The sequence below is a fragment of the Paralichthys olivaceus genome, chromosome 18 (assembly GCF_024713975.1).
Source record: "Paralichthys olivaceus isolate ysfri-2021 chromosome 18, ASM2471397v2, whole genome shotgun sequence".
In the NCBI taxonomy this organism is placed as follows: Eukaryota; Metazoa; Chordata; class Actinopteri; order Pleuronectiformes; family Paralichthyidae; genus Paralichthys; species Paralichthys olivaceus.
In genome coordinates, this window is record NC_091110.1 from 459,471 (window position 1) to 475,418 (window position 15,948).

The following is a 15,948-nucleotide window of genomic DNA, read 5'->3' on the forward strand; positions in this document are numbered from 1 at the left end:
TTATATTGTATGGCATCAAGATGTAATTATCTGTAGAAATGTCAGTCTGTGAATGTAACAAATGGTTTCATTTGAGGTTTAATTGATGGGTGCAGAATGGCCCTGAAACACGATATTTCCTTTGATTACTATCCTACCTCATTACCTCTACCTTCACTGTGGCTCTTCATATTGTAGGCATGGACAAGGCTATTCTTAATTCTTGGTTATTTACCCAAATTTGTAAAAGACTATGGTTTATCTTTTCTACTTTGTATTTGTATTTTGGTTTTCTTACATGATGCCCATGGGTGATCATGACCATCTCATTGCTGAATATTAGTTGTGAAAACTTATTGTTGTTTCTATCTTGGCATAGAAATTGTGTTATCTCCCTGCTAAAAGGGTTAGGGTTAGGGTTATTCTGTCCACTTTACTGTTTGGATTGACTAAATGAAAATAATGAAGTTAATCTGGGTAACTTTACAGCTTTAACTGTAACTGGTGAGATAGTAGTAATATGTGTCAGTTGTGCTGCTGCTGCTGCTTCAATCATTTCAGCTTTAAATACCTCGGGGTCCACTTCAGTGACGACCTCACCTGGACATTAAACGCCACACAGCTAGTCATGAAGGCTCAACAGCGGCTGTACTTCTTGAGGAGGCTGAGGAAGTTTGGGATGACTCCTAAGATCCTCAGCAACTTCTACAGCTGCATCATAGAGAGCATATTGACCAGCTGCATCACCGTGTGGTACGACAGCACATTTACTATGGACCGCAAACGCCTGCAGAGAGTGGTGAAGACAGCAGAAAAAATCATCAAGAACTCACTCACATTTACCACCGCAGGCAGGGTTCACAGGAGAGCTGCCTCCATTATTAAACTATCTCCACTTGCACAGTTTACATTTGCATTGCATACATTTGCACTGCTCAGTTTTGCAAAATCCTCACCCTATTCACCTCATTACCCTTGTTTTCACCTTACTCTTAAACATGTTTCATATTCTTATTGTATTTGATGTCAATATTGTATTTGAATGTCAATTTTGGTCGGCTGGTTTTCCAGAAAGGACAGCACAAGAATTTCAATTCACAGGGGAACGTGTGTTCTCGTGTGTATTGGACAGTAAAAATTGTTGAATCTTGAATTGGCAAGAAAACATTCAGCCACTCAGCCCTTTATGGAATAGTTTGGACATGGCTACAGACAAATAACAAAGGCCGTGTCCAAGATGAAACACTAAAACACTTGACTTCTGCTAACGATAGTCTTTGGTTTCCACTGACTGCATTTCCATTGGATTTGCACTCAAAATCATTGATTTTTAATGGTTTGTGAGTGTAGGAATAATGGGGATTGTGACTTGATTAGGTGGGTGCAATGGTTTTTTCCGTCCACTAGATGGAGGTCATTGACCACGGATCACAACAGTTTTTCCAAGATTCAACATCTTGAATCAACTTTATCAGTGTTCAAGTCAAGTCAACTTTATGATCAATAATGCCATATGTGCAGGAAGTACAGAGAATTGAAATAGCTTTTCCCTCTTATCCCCAGGGCAAACAGCATTCAACATGAAATATAAAATATCAAAAATTGAAGTCATTCAAAGATATAAACAGGCAGTGGCAAATCTAGACCATATCAAGAGTATAAATATGGCAGATATGGCGGGATGAACAGAATGAATGGTATAAATATAAACAGAATTATCAGTGGAATATAAATATGGCAGTATGTACAGAATTACAGTACTAATATAAATGTGATGCTCTCCCAAAAAAGTCCAGCACTACAAACCACCACCACCACGACTACAAATAACCTGAAACGTGCTCCTAACACTATTCTGGAGGAACGATTTGGGCCTCCACACTTGGTGAAACTTTCACTACTGACCATCCCATTCGCTTTTAATGGGGAGTGTTTTTCCCTGAATATCTCAGGGACCGAAGGTCATAGCTGCCGGGCACTGCCACCGACAGAAAGAGCACCCCTGAAAATGGGGGGGGGGGTTTGCCAAACTAATAATAATATAGTAGTAATATGTGTCAGTTGTGCTGCTGCTGCTGCTTCAATCATTTCAGCTTTAAATACCTCGGGGTCCACTTCAGTGACAACCTCACCTGGACATTAAACGCCACACAGCTAGTCATGAAGGCTCAACAGTGGCTGTACTTCCTGAGGAGGCTGAGGAAGTTTGGGATGACTCCTAAGATCCTCAGCAACTTCTACAGCTGCATCATTGAGAGCATATTGACCAGCTGCATCACCGTGTGGTACGACAGCACATTTACTATGGACCGCAAACGCCTGCAGAGAGTGGTGAAGACAGCAGAAAAAATCATCAAGAACTCACTGCCCTCTCTGCAGAGCATTTACCACCGCAGGCAGGGTTCACAGGAGAGCTGCCTCCATTATTAAACTATGTCCATTTGTACTGTTTACATTTACATTGCATACATTTGCACTGCTCAGTTTTGCAAAATCCTCACCCTATTCACCTCATTACCCTTGTTTTCACCTTACTCTTAAACATGTTTCATATTCTTATTGTATTTGATGTCAATATTGTATTTGAATGTCAATTTTGGTCAGCTGGTTTTCCAGAAAGGACAGCACAAGAATTTCAATTCACAGGGGAACGTGTGTTCTGCTGTGTATTTGACAGTAAAAATTGTTGCATCTTGAATTGGCAAGAAAACATTCAGCCACTCTGCCCTTTATGGAATAGTTTGGACATGGCTACAGACAAATAACAAAGGCAGTGTCCAAGATGAAACACTAAAACACTTTACTTCTGCTAACAATAGTCTTTGGTTTCCACTGACTGCATTTCCATTGGATTTGCACTCAAAATCATTGATTTTTAATGGTTTGTGAGTGTAGGAATAATGGGGATTGTGACTTGATTAGGTGGGTGCAATGGTTTTTTCCGTCCACTAGATGGAGGTCATTGAACACGGATCACAACAGTTCTTCCAAGATTCAACATCTTGAATCAACTTTATCAGTGTTCAAGTCAAGTCAACTTTATGATCAATAATGACATATGTGCAGGACATATAGAGAATTGAAATAGTGTTTCCCTCTTATCCCCGGTGCAAACAGCATTCAACTTGAAATATAAAATATCAAAAATAGAAGTCATTCAAAGATATAAACAGGCAGTGGCAAATCTAGATGATATCAAAGATTCGCAGTTTGGACCCCTGACCAGCTAGAGCTCTGACATTTTTCACACTGGATCTCCTCTCACCCCAGAAGGCTCCATATGTGTTATTAAAGCTCTGGGTGTTGCAGGTCAAGAGATCTAATTTTTTCCACCTACCTCCTACCTCAGTTCGAGCCCAAAACCACCCAGGGGCCCCAAGTTTTCAGTAGAGGTTCCCCCGGGGACCCAGGAAGCACAACTACATTCGGGTCGCCGTAGCCGGAAGTTGTTTTTATAGTGTAAAATACCTGAAAAAGGGAGTATTTGAGTGAACGATAAATGGACACATACCTTTCTCAGATCATGTGTATTGTGACTCATTATCAGGGTAACCACCTACCGTAAATACAAATGCCACAATGTGTACAATTACTGCTGAATATCTACCGAACTGAAATATTACATACGTCAATAGACTATACTGAAATATTACTATAGACAATGTACATCCAGACAGACATTTAACATGTCTTATCTGTCACCTAGCACTTGCATTCATCAAACAACTTTGGATACCAGTAATAAAGTAAACATAAGCATGTAAGATAAACAAATACAGCATTTCACAAAATATTCTTTAACTCGGCTTACTTCTAATATACTGATAATATATTGCAACTCACAATTTAGAACAGTACACTCACTCAGTAACGCAAATATTTCTGAAAAAATAAATTTAAAATAGCCTGCTTGCAACAACACTAGTCATATAGTTTTTCCACAGCCACGGTGTACTACTATTCCACAGACGGCGCACAGTTAGAATTGCAGGAGATTAATGTGCCTTATGTTGACTTAATCGTCGTCATGTAATTATCAATATTACTTCACGCTACACGAACAGACCGTATTACAAATAGTTTCCTGAGCACATATACACATTCACCTAACACACTGGTAAATATTAACCATTACTTTGAGGTACTGCTGTCAAAATGGAACTTCAAAAATTGGCTTAATTGATACCAAAGGTCACAAAGGTCACCTGGGCCCCTCTGCGGTTTTGGTGAAAATGGGTAATGCAGGCTCAAAGAGCCTCTCGTGACCAGTGGGTCAAATATGGGGCTCCTAGGCCCTTGGGAAGGCCCCGAAAGGGATCCTAATTTTCCCAAAAGCTCCAGAACCAAGAGGCTGCCAACCCAGTCACACTACCCAAGTTGGAAGCACCTTGTGAGGCATGCCTGCTGGACAATTGGTGGCACTTTTCCTAGATGTAAAATGCCTACAAGTTTCTGAGTCGTGTCTTTTTGGCCCCTGTTTAGGCCCCTGACCAGGTAGAGGGCTAAAATCCAAGAGACAACTCATGTAACATTGATAAGAAATTCACTCAAGCAGTGACTCCAAGTTACCAGATATAATGAAATTCCCTACTGACAGTCCTAACATATCACATTTACAGTGACTTGAGGTTACTCTGACCTTTAACTTCGAAGGGAATAAAATCGTTCATCTTTGAGTTGAAGTTACTGTTTTTACCAAGTTTGACGAGATTCCCATGAGCTGATCTTTAGATATCATTTTCAGGAAAAATATTAACATACTTTGTGAGAACACTGTGACATTTGGCCACCAAAATTGAATCCAATGTCATGCGAATGTTGGTGCCAAATGTGAAAGAATTCCCTCAAGGCATTTCGGATATATCGCATTTACAAGGCAAGAAGTGTGTTTTGTGAGGTCCTAGTGACCTTGCCATTTGATCTTTGACAACTGAATTCTATTCAAGTTATCATTGAGTCCAAGTGAATGTTTGTGCCACATGTAATGATATTTCCTTTGTATTCAAAACAATGCAAAGTCAAGTGAGCTTGACCTTTCGACCTTTGACTTACATAATGTAGTTGTTCATGAGATATCGCTTTCACATGAATGGGACAGACAGATGGATGGACAAGCTGAAAACATAATGCCTCTGGCCACACTGAAAGTGAAAATGGTAAAGAAATAAATATAGCAATACATGATGAATAATTTGTTCCCTGTTCTTTTAATTTACATGGATGATTTCTTGACAAAACAAGCCAACTCTATAAATGTGAACTGAGTGTCAGAAATTAACACGACATTCATAGCATCTGCAAACAATTTTCCCCCACAAATTTCTGTAACTTTCTGAGAATCTACTTCACAGTATATTGTAAAATATCATGCGTTTCAATACTCACATTATTGATGGAACCTCAGTGATGTCTACTGTCCCTGGCTCAGACACTCTCTCAAGCATCTACAGTACATGTCAAGACAGGTAATGGTAGAATTAAAATAACATTAGATATCTACAATTCATTTGAACTATTATAGTTTCAGAAATTCATTTTATTCCGAGTTCAGTCAGGAACTCTTTGTCATGATTTACCCATTTGTTGCAAATGGGGACACAGTTATGATTGGCGCTGAAGGCTCCATTCTATGGATGTTCCCTGGTTAGCCGAGCAGCGTGCTGAGATAAAACAGGGAACATATGCAGAGCCCCCAGTGGGCGTAGCAGGCAAGGTACCTTTGTTTAAGATGATTTACCACAACCGTGTTTGGACTCGGTGCTGTGGTGGCAGTTTCTGTGAAACAAGCACAAAGTCAAACACTTCTTTCTTTAAGTTTAATTCAGCATCTGCAGATGGACTCATTGGTACACATCACCTTAATGACATGCACAAATAAGCAAAGAACATAGGAGAATCTGTGTTCTTATAAATCACAGCCCCCTCCCACTAAGCATGCAAAGGTATATATTACCCTTCTGTATTTTCACTCAGTGGAGGAGACATCCTGTCCTTTTGTTTACATGTTCTGTGGATGACTCCCCCCCCCTGTGAGATCCCAGTTGTTTGATCCCAATCAGAGATACGAGATACCATAAAGTTGTGGTTTCTCAAGGCCATAAAACTCAAGTTTCTTAAGCCATCACCGTAAACCTTAAAGTTGCCCTTTTAGATGAACAATTTGGTCAACCATTTGGTCAGTCCTCCACATACATGTCTGTTTATGCATTTATACACACACAAATGTAAAATTTCCATTACAGTGCTAAAAGTGTTATAGCTTAGCAGGGATCAGTGAGGATGAGGTTGTATTTAAAGGGACCGCTTTGGTGAGAGAATGGGCTGTGATTGGTGGGTGACTGACGAGCACCCATAAACCTATCGGTATAGCTGAGCACATGACTCCGTGTCCTGCATGAACTAACACAATGCTTCATTAATCACAATTCTAGTTTAGGATTTCCACAATGACATTCTAACTTTAAACTTCATTTAAGGTATCTTGAATTGAGGCAAATTAAAGCTGACCTTGAATTATGATCAGTCAGAATCAAATTGTCATATATCACAAATCATAAACTGGATTTATTTTCATAATTAATTATGGATACAATTCCAAGGTATGTTGCAGAAATCTGGAATGGATATCTATATCATTGAGCATTGTACAAGAAGACAAGTAAATTATTTTTAAATAAACAGCATGGAACATGGACATGTTACTACATGTTCTACTGAATAAGGGATCAGCCACATGCTATCCGTAATACAAACAGCCATCATCAGGGACATAGTCATCAGAGAGATCATAGTTAATGTTCATCCCAAGGTACTTGTAGTTCTTTACAAAGTCTATCACCTGCCCCTTGATGATAGTACTCAGAGTTTGAGGGCTGATGCCTAAAACTCATGTCCTTGGTTTTTGTCACATTTAGTAGTAAAAATGCAGTCACAGCAATACAGATTCACAATCCACAATGGGACCATGGCTGTTCTCATCCGCATGGAGGAGACTGACTGTCACAGAGTCATCAGCAAGTTTGAAAAGTAATCTGTTGTCATGCCAGCTGCGGCAGTCATCAGTATACACATTACAGAGTGAAAAGACACAGGAGAAGACCCTGTGGATGATGACAATGCCTCTTACGTGCATTTGTTTACCCTCACTTTCTGTGTTACTTGTCAGTTGCAGCTCGAGGCATCATGCATGTATCCAATATTATCTTTTCCAGGCACTATACTGGTACTGTAGTACCTACAAGTTATGCACGTTCCATTTTGCATGGGGACATTTAAAACAAACCAGTCTACAACATAGTAAAAATCACATGAAAATCAACTGCCCTCCTCATCTTTTCATATGTTTTTACTCCCCAATTTTTTAATGTGGATTTAGAATTTGATACTGAGCATAGCCGTGAAATTGGCTCCCCAATAGAAATGGTACAAGTTGTCAAATTAATGTTACCTACATAAATCCCCACAGATTTACAAAACATTCTCAGAACACAGTTTACATCAGAGTAAGGTATCACATTTTTTATTACTCACCTTATTGATGGAACCTCAACCATATTTACTGTCCCTGGCTCAGACTCTCTCTCAAGCATCTACAGTAGGTGTTTTCGTTCCCAAAACACAGTCTCTCTTGTGGTTTCAAGAGTCTGTAAGAGTAGAACATGAGGTAGAGCATTCAGCTACCAGGCAGACACCTTCTGTGCATTTAAGGTTAAACTTAAAACATTCCTTTTTGATAAAGCCTGGCTGGATCAGGTGAGTCCTGAAACCCCCCCCCCCCCCCCCCCCACACACACTCATTTATTTATTTTAATAAATGTCAATAACTATGTTATTGACGTGTCTTTTTTCTCCCATGTCCCTCTCTCTGTTTCTCTCTCATTGCAGGTATCTCTGACTCCAGAACTGAAGGAGAACAACTATTATTATTATTATTATCATTATTATTATTAACAACAATACTTAATTAATTATTATATTAATTGTTGCTGCTATCATTAATAATCAATAACTTCTTTACACTGTTATCGTTTACATTTTAACTAGTCAGAGCTGCTACCTGATGTTGCTCAAGTGTTCTGGTCTCTCGCCTCCCCCTCCCCACTGTTTCTCTGCTCACCCCATTTTTCTCTGCTCACCCCAACCAGTAGAGGCAGATGACCGTCCACATTGAACCTGGTTCTGCTAGAGGTTTCTCCCTGTATGTGAGGGAGTTTTTACTCTTCACAGTCACCAAAGTGCTTGCTCATTGTGGGAACTGTTAGGTTTCTCTATATTAAACAATATTTTAATGTCTTGACCTTCTATGTAAAGCTCCTTGAGATAATGTATATTATCATTTGGTGCTATACAAATAAAATTTAATTGAATTTGTAGCACCGGTATCACACCACTTACTGCGCCACTGGACCAGTTCTAGGTTCTAAGGCAGGGGTGGGGAACGTCCGGCCTCCGGGCCGTATACGGCCCGCGAGGCCATTTCAACTGGCCCGCAATGCAATACAATTTTTATATTTTATATCTTCATATATGCATACATGAATAAAAAAAAAAATCAGGAAAAAAAATATATCGCCCGTCATTAGTTTTCCGAGAGAGAGTCCTATGTCCGAGTCAACGTCAGGGTCAGTGAACACAGCATGTGATGTACGTACCACTGCATTGGGTCGGAGTGACTGACACATGACAAGTACCGACACAAACAAGTGATGCATCATGGCGAGGAAGGTGGACGGAGAATGCCGCGTATTTCAGGAAAAATGGACAAATGACTTTTTCTTTGTTGAAGTGAAAGGCAAGCCAGTGTGCCTAGTTTGTGGCGAGGCGCTTGCGGTGATGAAAAAGGCCAATGTCGAGCGCCATTACAGCTCGAAACATGCTAAACTCGACGAGTTGAAAGGACAAATGCGTTTGGATAAAATTAACGCTCTTCGTCGGAGTTTGGGTGCTCAACAGGCAGCTATCACACGGCCACAGACTGACAGAGAGAATATTACGCGTGCAAGTTTTGTGGTGAGTGAACTGATAGCCACGAAGCTGAAACCTCACGCTGAAGGAGAGTTCGTGAAGGAGTGCCTCGTAGCCGCCGCGGAGCTGCTAGCCCCCGACAAAGTGAAATCATTTCAAAGCGTCAGTTTGTCCCGGAGAACCGTTTCAGAAAGGATTACTGATATGGCGCAAGATATTGAAAAAACACTCAAGAACACTGCAAGAGACTTCGAGTATTTTTCTCTGGCCTGTGACGAGACAACAGACATCACACACACAGCGCAGCTTGCCATTTTTCTGCGTGGGATTACGTCTGAGTTTGAAACAAAGGAGGAGTTGCTGTCTTTGCAAGCCATGCATGGCACTACTAAAGGTGAGGATTTGTTCAATCAAGTTATTGTGGCCATGAACAATTTTGAACTGCCATTTGAGAAGTTGAGCGGCATCGCCACTGACGGAGCTCCCGCAATGGTTGGCGCGCAAAAAGGATTGACTGCTTTAGTCAAAAAAGAAATGAGCCGACTGAGTCTGGATCCAAGTGATTTAGTTGTATGCCACTGTATCATACATCAAGAGAGTTTGTGTGCACATTCCCTGAAGCTTAACAATGTGATGACAACAGTTGTGTCCACCATAAACTTCATTAAAAGCAGAGGGCTGAACAACCGCCAGTTCAAGGAGTTACTCAGCGAGCTTGAGTCAGAGTATGGTGATCTGGTTTATCATTGTGAAGTGTGATGGCTGAGTCGTGCAAATATGCTCGCACGGTTTTATACACTGCGGGAAGAAGTCAGACGCTTCATGGAGATGAAGGGTGGACCTGTCATGGAGCTCAGTGATGGCAAGTTCCTCCGTGATCTGGCCTTCATGGTGGACATCAGCAAGCACCTGTCAGAGCTAAAAATCAAGCTGCAAGGTCCCAACCAGCTCATCAGCTCTCTGCTTTCAAATGTGAAATCATTTGAAGTGAAGTTAAGGCTGTGGCAAGGACAGCTGGAAAGGGGAAACACTGTGAACTTTCCCACCCTACAAGAACAAAAGCCTGATGTTACGACTGAATATGCTGGTGAGTGTGCAAAACTCATCCAGGCACTTGATGAGAGGTTTCATGATGTGAAAAATATACAAAAGGAACTCGACGTGTTTGCGACACCATTTAATGTGCAACCGTCTGATGTGCCAGACAACCTCCAAATGGAAATAATTGATCTGCAAAACAACAACGAGCTCAAAGCCAAGTACCACAACCTTTCTCTGCTGGACTTTTACAAACTGTATGTTCGTGCTGAGGATTTTCCCATCCTGAGGAGACATGCCCTGAAGTTTGCATCTCTGTTTGGGACAACGTATCGCTGTGAACAGTTCTTTTCAAAACTGACTCTTGCAAAGACTTGCTTCCGCTCAAGACTGACTGACTCAAACTTGGAAAACCAGCTTCGAGTAGCATCATCATCACTGCCAGCTAATATCAGACGCCTTGCTAGAGAAAAACAGTTCCAGCCATCACATTAGGTGAGTCTAGACATGCAGCAAACATGAGGCTTAGTAACGCAGCAGTTATAGACTTTTTTTGTCTTTTTTTTCATCTTTAGTTATGTGTTCATAATGGTATGGCCCTCTGAGGACTTTGGAAAAATTGAAATGGCCCTTGATGTGAAAAAGATTCCCCACCCCTGTTCTAAGGAGTGGGAAGCAAGACTAATCACACCAGAGACCGTTGCTCTAAGTACAAAAGGCCGGCAATTTACTGAATGCAAAACACACATATAAAATACAGTACACAAAACAAAACAAATACCCTGCAGGTTCCTAATACTAAGGCAAGTATAATTGAAAAGAGTATTTCACTTTTTCCTTTCGTAGCTAATCTAAGTTAAGTTAGACCAGTCTTTTTTCTCCTCAGTTCAATTTAGTCCGAAAAAAATAACAAATCAATCAGTTCAGTTCAAACTAGTTCCTGATACTCCTACCACTGAGTCACCATACGCCGAAGATTTCCTCACTGGCGCGAAGGAGTAGATGAGTTGAAGGTGAAGGTCTGGGTCTGGCTCGCCATCTTGAATCCCGTCTGTGTGTGCACAGTCCTTGCTCCGACCCAGCTTCAAACCGAGCAAAAACCCTGACCTGTGTAACATGTCATAAACACAAATAATCTCTTTTTAAATCCTCAAATCACACAATTAAATGTTTCACAGTTTCTGAGTTGTAACGTTACTGCTGCGGTGTTTTTTCGTCTCAAAATGGCAGCGGAGCGGTCTCTTTCAACTCACGGCTCCGTCTCCCACACAAACTACAGCGCATACCTTTCATTTATACAGCTTACACACACTTTTGTAACATTTACAGTCTTCATAAACCCAAAAAAATAACTGATAAACAGGTTATGACGGAGCATTTCCTTGTGAATAGCTACGTTTTTAGCATTAGCTTTCCGCTAAAAAGGTACAACGCAGCAAAATTGCAAGAAAATAAACACAAAACTCACCAAAACCGGTGTGACTTAGTTCTCATAAAATCCCCGTCAGTTCCCGACCAGGTAAGTTATATTTTTCAACTGCTAAATCAACTTTTTTCACTCTTTTTTATGCTTATTAATCGCAGCTCGTTTTTCTCCGTTTTCTCCTCTGCTCTCTCCCTATGGTCTCTGCTGCAGCATCACGCAGGCGCTGCGTTGAGTGTCACTAGTCCCTTAAAGGGGCAGGCATGAAATTTCTGTCAGCATACTTTTAATCTTAAATAGACATTAAATTATTGTTGTATGAACATTTCTAATTAACTTTGATGAATTGACTTACATAAAATGGATCACTAATTTTAAACTTATTTATGCAGCCTTTAAACTATTTATTCTTATTTATATCATATCTTGACATGGGTTACAAATTGAATAGGTGATGGGATAATAATAGTAATTAATTGAGCAGTAGTCAAAGTCAAAGTCAAAGTCAAAGTAGCTTTATTGTCAACTATTTCACATGTAAACATACAAAGCAGTCGAAAGAACGTTTCCCACTCTCCCCACAGTGAAACATATAAAGTGCACAGGCACAACAGATAAACAACAGATAAACATTACATTACAGCAGTGCAAGTTAAAAGAGGTAAAAGTGATAAGTGATAAAAAAGTGATAAAGTGATAAAGTGATAAAGTGCAGAGACAGTTTGTTTCAGAGTCCTGAGTGATTTTTGGAGGGGGGGGGGGATTTCAGCCTGTTGTCAGATGGTCGGATATGGCTGGGGGGAGTGAGTGGAGAGAATTTAGCTTCCTGACAGCTTGGTGGATGAAGCTATTGCTGAGTCTGGTGGTGCGGGAACGGAGGGTCCTATACCTTCTTCCAGAGGGTAGGAGGCTGAAAAGGCTGTGTGCGGGGTGGCTGGTGTCCCTCGCAATCGAGGTGGCTTTCCGGGTGAGGCAGGTGGTGTATATGCTTTGCAAGGAGGGGAGTGGGGCACCAATGATCCTAGCAGCTGTGTTCACCACGCGTTGCAGTGCTTTTCGGCTGTATTCAGTGCAGCTACTGCCCCACACAGTGATGCAGCCTGACAGGATGATTTCAATGGTACCCCTGTAGAATGTGTTCAGGATGGGAGTGGGGGCTTTTGCTTTCTTGAGCTTGCGGAGGAAGTAGAGGCGCCGCTGGGCTTTCTTCGCTAGTGATGCAGAGTTGGTGGCCCAGGAGAGGTCCTCACTGATGTGCACCCCCAGGAATTTGGTGCTGCTCACTCGCTCCACAGCAGCACCATCGATGGTCAGTGGTGGGTGTTCAGTGTGTCTTCTCCTGAAGTCAACCACAATCTCCTTTGTTTTGCTGACATTCAGCAGGAGGTTGTTGTCTCTGCACCACGTGGTCAAGAGGTTGACCTCCTTCCTGTAGTAGGTCTCATCGTTCTTGGTGATGAGACCCACCAGAGTAGTGTCGTCCGCAAACTTTACCAAGTGATTGGTGCTGTAGGTAGGTGTGCAGTCGTGAGTCAGCAGGGTGAAGAGCAGGGGACTGAGCACACAGCCTTGTGGGGCCCCTGTGCTCAGTGTGATGCTGCTCGAGATGTTGTTGCCGACTCGTACTGCTTGTGGCCGCTCGCTGAGGAAGTCCAACACCCAGTTGCAAAGGGAGGTGTTGAGCCCCAGCTGGTCCAGTTTACAGATGAGTTGTTGTGGGATAATGGTGTTAAAAGCTGAACTGAAGTCTATGAAAAGCATTCTCACATGTGAGTCTGCTTTTTCCAGGTGTGTGAGGGCTGGGTGGAGAGCAGAGCAGATTGCGTCTTCTGTGGAACGTTTGGCCCGGTATGCAAACTGAAAGGGGTCCATGGTGGGGGGGAGGATGGTCTTGATGTGTGACATGACTAGCCGTTCAAAGCACTTCATTATGATGGGGGTAAGTGCCACAGGGCGATAGTCATTGAAGCAGGATGGAGCCGGTTTCTTTGGTACAGGTATGATGATGGAGGTCTTGAAATGTGATGGAACAGCAGCTTGACTCAGAGAAGTGTTGAAGATAACTGTGAAGATATCCTTAAGCTCCTCTGCGCAGTCCCTCAGTACACGGCCTGGAATGTTGTCTGGGCCTGTTGCTTTTCGGGGGTTGATAGTGGCGAGTGCCCTCTTCACACTTTCTGCAGACAGGCAAAGAGCCTGGTCGTGGGGGGGGGGGCTGGAGTTTTCTGTGGGCTTGTGTTGTTGGTTGCTTCAAACCTTGCAAAGAAGCTGTTGAGGTCGTTGAGCAGAGAGATGTTGTCGTCGCAGGTCTGTGATGCAGGCTTGTAATCCGTGATGGTCTGGATGCCCTGCCACAGGCTGCGCGTGTCTCTGCTGTCCTTGAAGTGGCTTGTAATCTTTTTTGTGAAGTCCTGTTTAGCTGTTTTGATGCCACGGGACAGGCTGGCTCTCGCTGTTCTTAGGCCAATCCTATCCCCGGCTCTGAAGGCTTTGTCCCTGGCCCTCAGCAGCTGATGGACAGCTCCTGTCAGCCATGGCTTCTTGTTAGCCCGAGTGATGATGGTCTTTGTGTGGGTCACATCATCCATGCATTTGCGGATGTAAGAGCAAACAGTGTCTGTGAGCTCCTCATTGTCAATGAGGTTGTTGTGAGTGGCTGCTTGCTTGAACATGTCCCAGTCTGTTGTCTCAAGACAGTCTTGAAGAGCACTCATTGATCCCTCCGGCCACACTGAAATCTCTTTCCGAACCGGTTTTTCCACTCTCACTCTGGGCCGATATGCTGGCATTAGTATAACAGTGATGTGGTCAGAAAGTCCGATGTGGGGGAGGGGGGAGGCTTTGTATGCACCTTTGTGTGAAGTGTAAACCAAGTCCAAGGTGTTTTTCTCCCTTGTTGGGAAATTAACATGCTGGTGAAGTTTGGGGAGTAGTGTTTTCAGATTGGCATGATTAAAGTCTCCAGCGACGATAGTGAATCCATCTGGGTGTGCTGTCTGTTGTTCACTGATGGCCTGATGTAATTCACAGAGTGCCGCATTCCTGTCACTGCTGCTGGAGGTTGGAGGGATATAAACCGCGATTATCAAAACCGCAGTAAATTCCCTCGGCAGGTAGAAAGGACGGCACTTTAGAATCATAAACTCCGCCAGTGGTGAACAGTGTCTGCATACTACCACAATGTCCTGGCACCACGCGTCACGAATGTAAACACAGACTCCTCCTCCGCGTTGTTTACACCCGTTAACGTGGGCTCTGTCCGCTCGATAGCATGTTAGCTGCTCAAGATGTACAGCAGAGTCGGGATGTTGTCAGTTAGCCATGTTTCAGTGAAGACAAGCACACAGCAGTTACTCACTGTTCGGTTCGCTGATCTCAGCAGTTGTATGTGGTCCATTTTGTTGTCCAGGGATCTTACGTTGGCCATGAGGATGGATGGTATGGCTGGGCGAGTTGGGCTAGCCGCTAGCCTGGCTCGGATACCTCCACGCTTGCCCCTCTTCTGCACTCTCGCACACCGCTTCCGACGTCTCCTGATCGGGGCTGTAGTCCGGTGTGGGTCCGGTGTAGTCCGGTGTGGGTCCGGTGTAGTCCAGGGCTGGCGAAGTAGTCCGAGCTCCTTGATTGTTTTCTCTGTTGTAGTGTCCAACACGTTGTTATTGTTGCTTTTACGGATGTTCAGCAGAGCCTGTTGACTGTACTTGTAATCCAACGCATAAAGACGAGACGAACAAGACAAACTTTCGGACAAACACTTATTAAGTAAACAAAACACCGCTTTTTCGGGAGCGTGGGTGGTCGCTGCGTCTACACGCGCCGCCATCTGGGCCGCAATATATTCAGTAAACTGTACAAAAATTGATATTTATTAAAATAAATAAATGAGTGTGTGTGTGTGTGTGGGGGGGGGGGGTTAGGATTAGGGGTTAGGGGTTAGGGTTAGGGTTAGGGTTAGGTAGGGGGATAATAGCCAAGCGTGTCGGCGTCCGGCTCGGTGGACACGTAATTTCCCGGGGTGCGAGAGACTCAGGACTTTGGCTACCTCCCCATTTTCAGGGGTGCTCTTTCCGTTGGTGGCAGTGGCCGGCAGCTACGACCTTCCGTCCCTGAGATATTCAGGGAAAAACACTCTCCATTATAAGCGAATGGGACGGTCAGTAGTGAATGATGCAGCAGTAGCAGCAGCACAACAGACCCATATTACTACTATATTGTTATAAATATGATTATTATATAGTGTTATTATTATTACATACACACAGAGAGATCCAAAGTGTGTTGTTATTATTACATTATTACATACTAGATATTTTATATTTCATGTTGAATGCTGTTTGCACCGGGGATAAGAGGGAAAAGCTATTTCTATTCTCTGTATGTCCTGCACATATGGCATTATTGATCATAAAGTTGACTTGACTTGAACACTGATAAAGTTGATTCAAGATGGTGAAGCTTGAAAAAACTATTGTGATCAGTGGTCAATGACCTCCATCTGGTGGACGTAAAAAACCATTGCACCCACCTGATCAAGTCACAATCCC

The 15,948-nt window shown here is 42.8% G+C and overlaps 1 protein-coding gene and 1 long non-coding RNA gene across 2 annotated transcripts; one reads left to right on the forward strand and one right to left on the reverse strand.

Annotated features, from left to right (window-relative positions):
* Window positions 1-1,636: 1,636 nt before the first annotated feature.
* On the reverse strand, window positions 1,637-5,349 carry LOC138405453 (uncharacterized). The gene is made up of 2 exons (XR_011239191.1): window positions 5,032-5,349; window positions 1,637-3,447 (listed from the first exon to the last, which is right to left on the reverse strand). It is a non-coding gene; the product is annotated as an uncharacterized lncRNA (long non-coding RNA).
* A 2,474-nt stretch (window positions 5,350-7,823) lies between these two features.
* On the forward strand, window positions 7,824-11,083 carry LOC138405452 (general transcription factor II-I repeat domain-containing protein 2A-like). The gene has a single exon (XM_069514130.1). It carries the CDS (start codon window positions 8,692-8,694, stop codon window positions 9,700-9,702), a length of 1,011 nt encoding a protein of 336 aa, XP_069370231.1. The 5' UTR covers window positions 7,824-8,691; the 3' UTR covers window positions 9,703-11,083.
* Window positions 11,084-15,948: the final 4,865 nt, after the last annotated feature.

Excerpts from the sequence above, each read along its gene's own strand:
- LOC138405452 (XM_069514130.1), top strand. The coding sequence starts at position 8,692 with ATGGCGAGGAAGGTGGACGGAGAATGCCGCGTATTTCAGGAAAAATGG.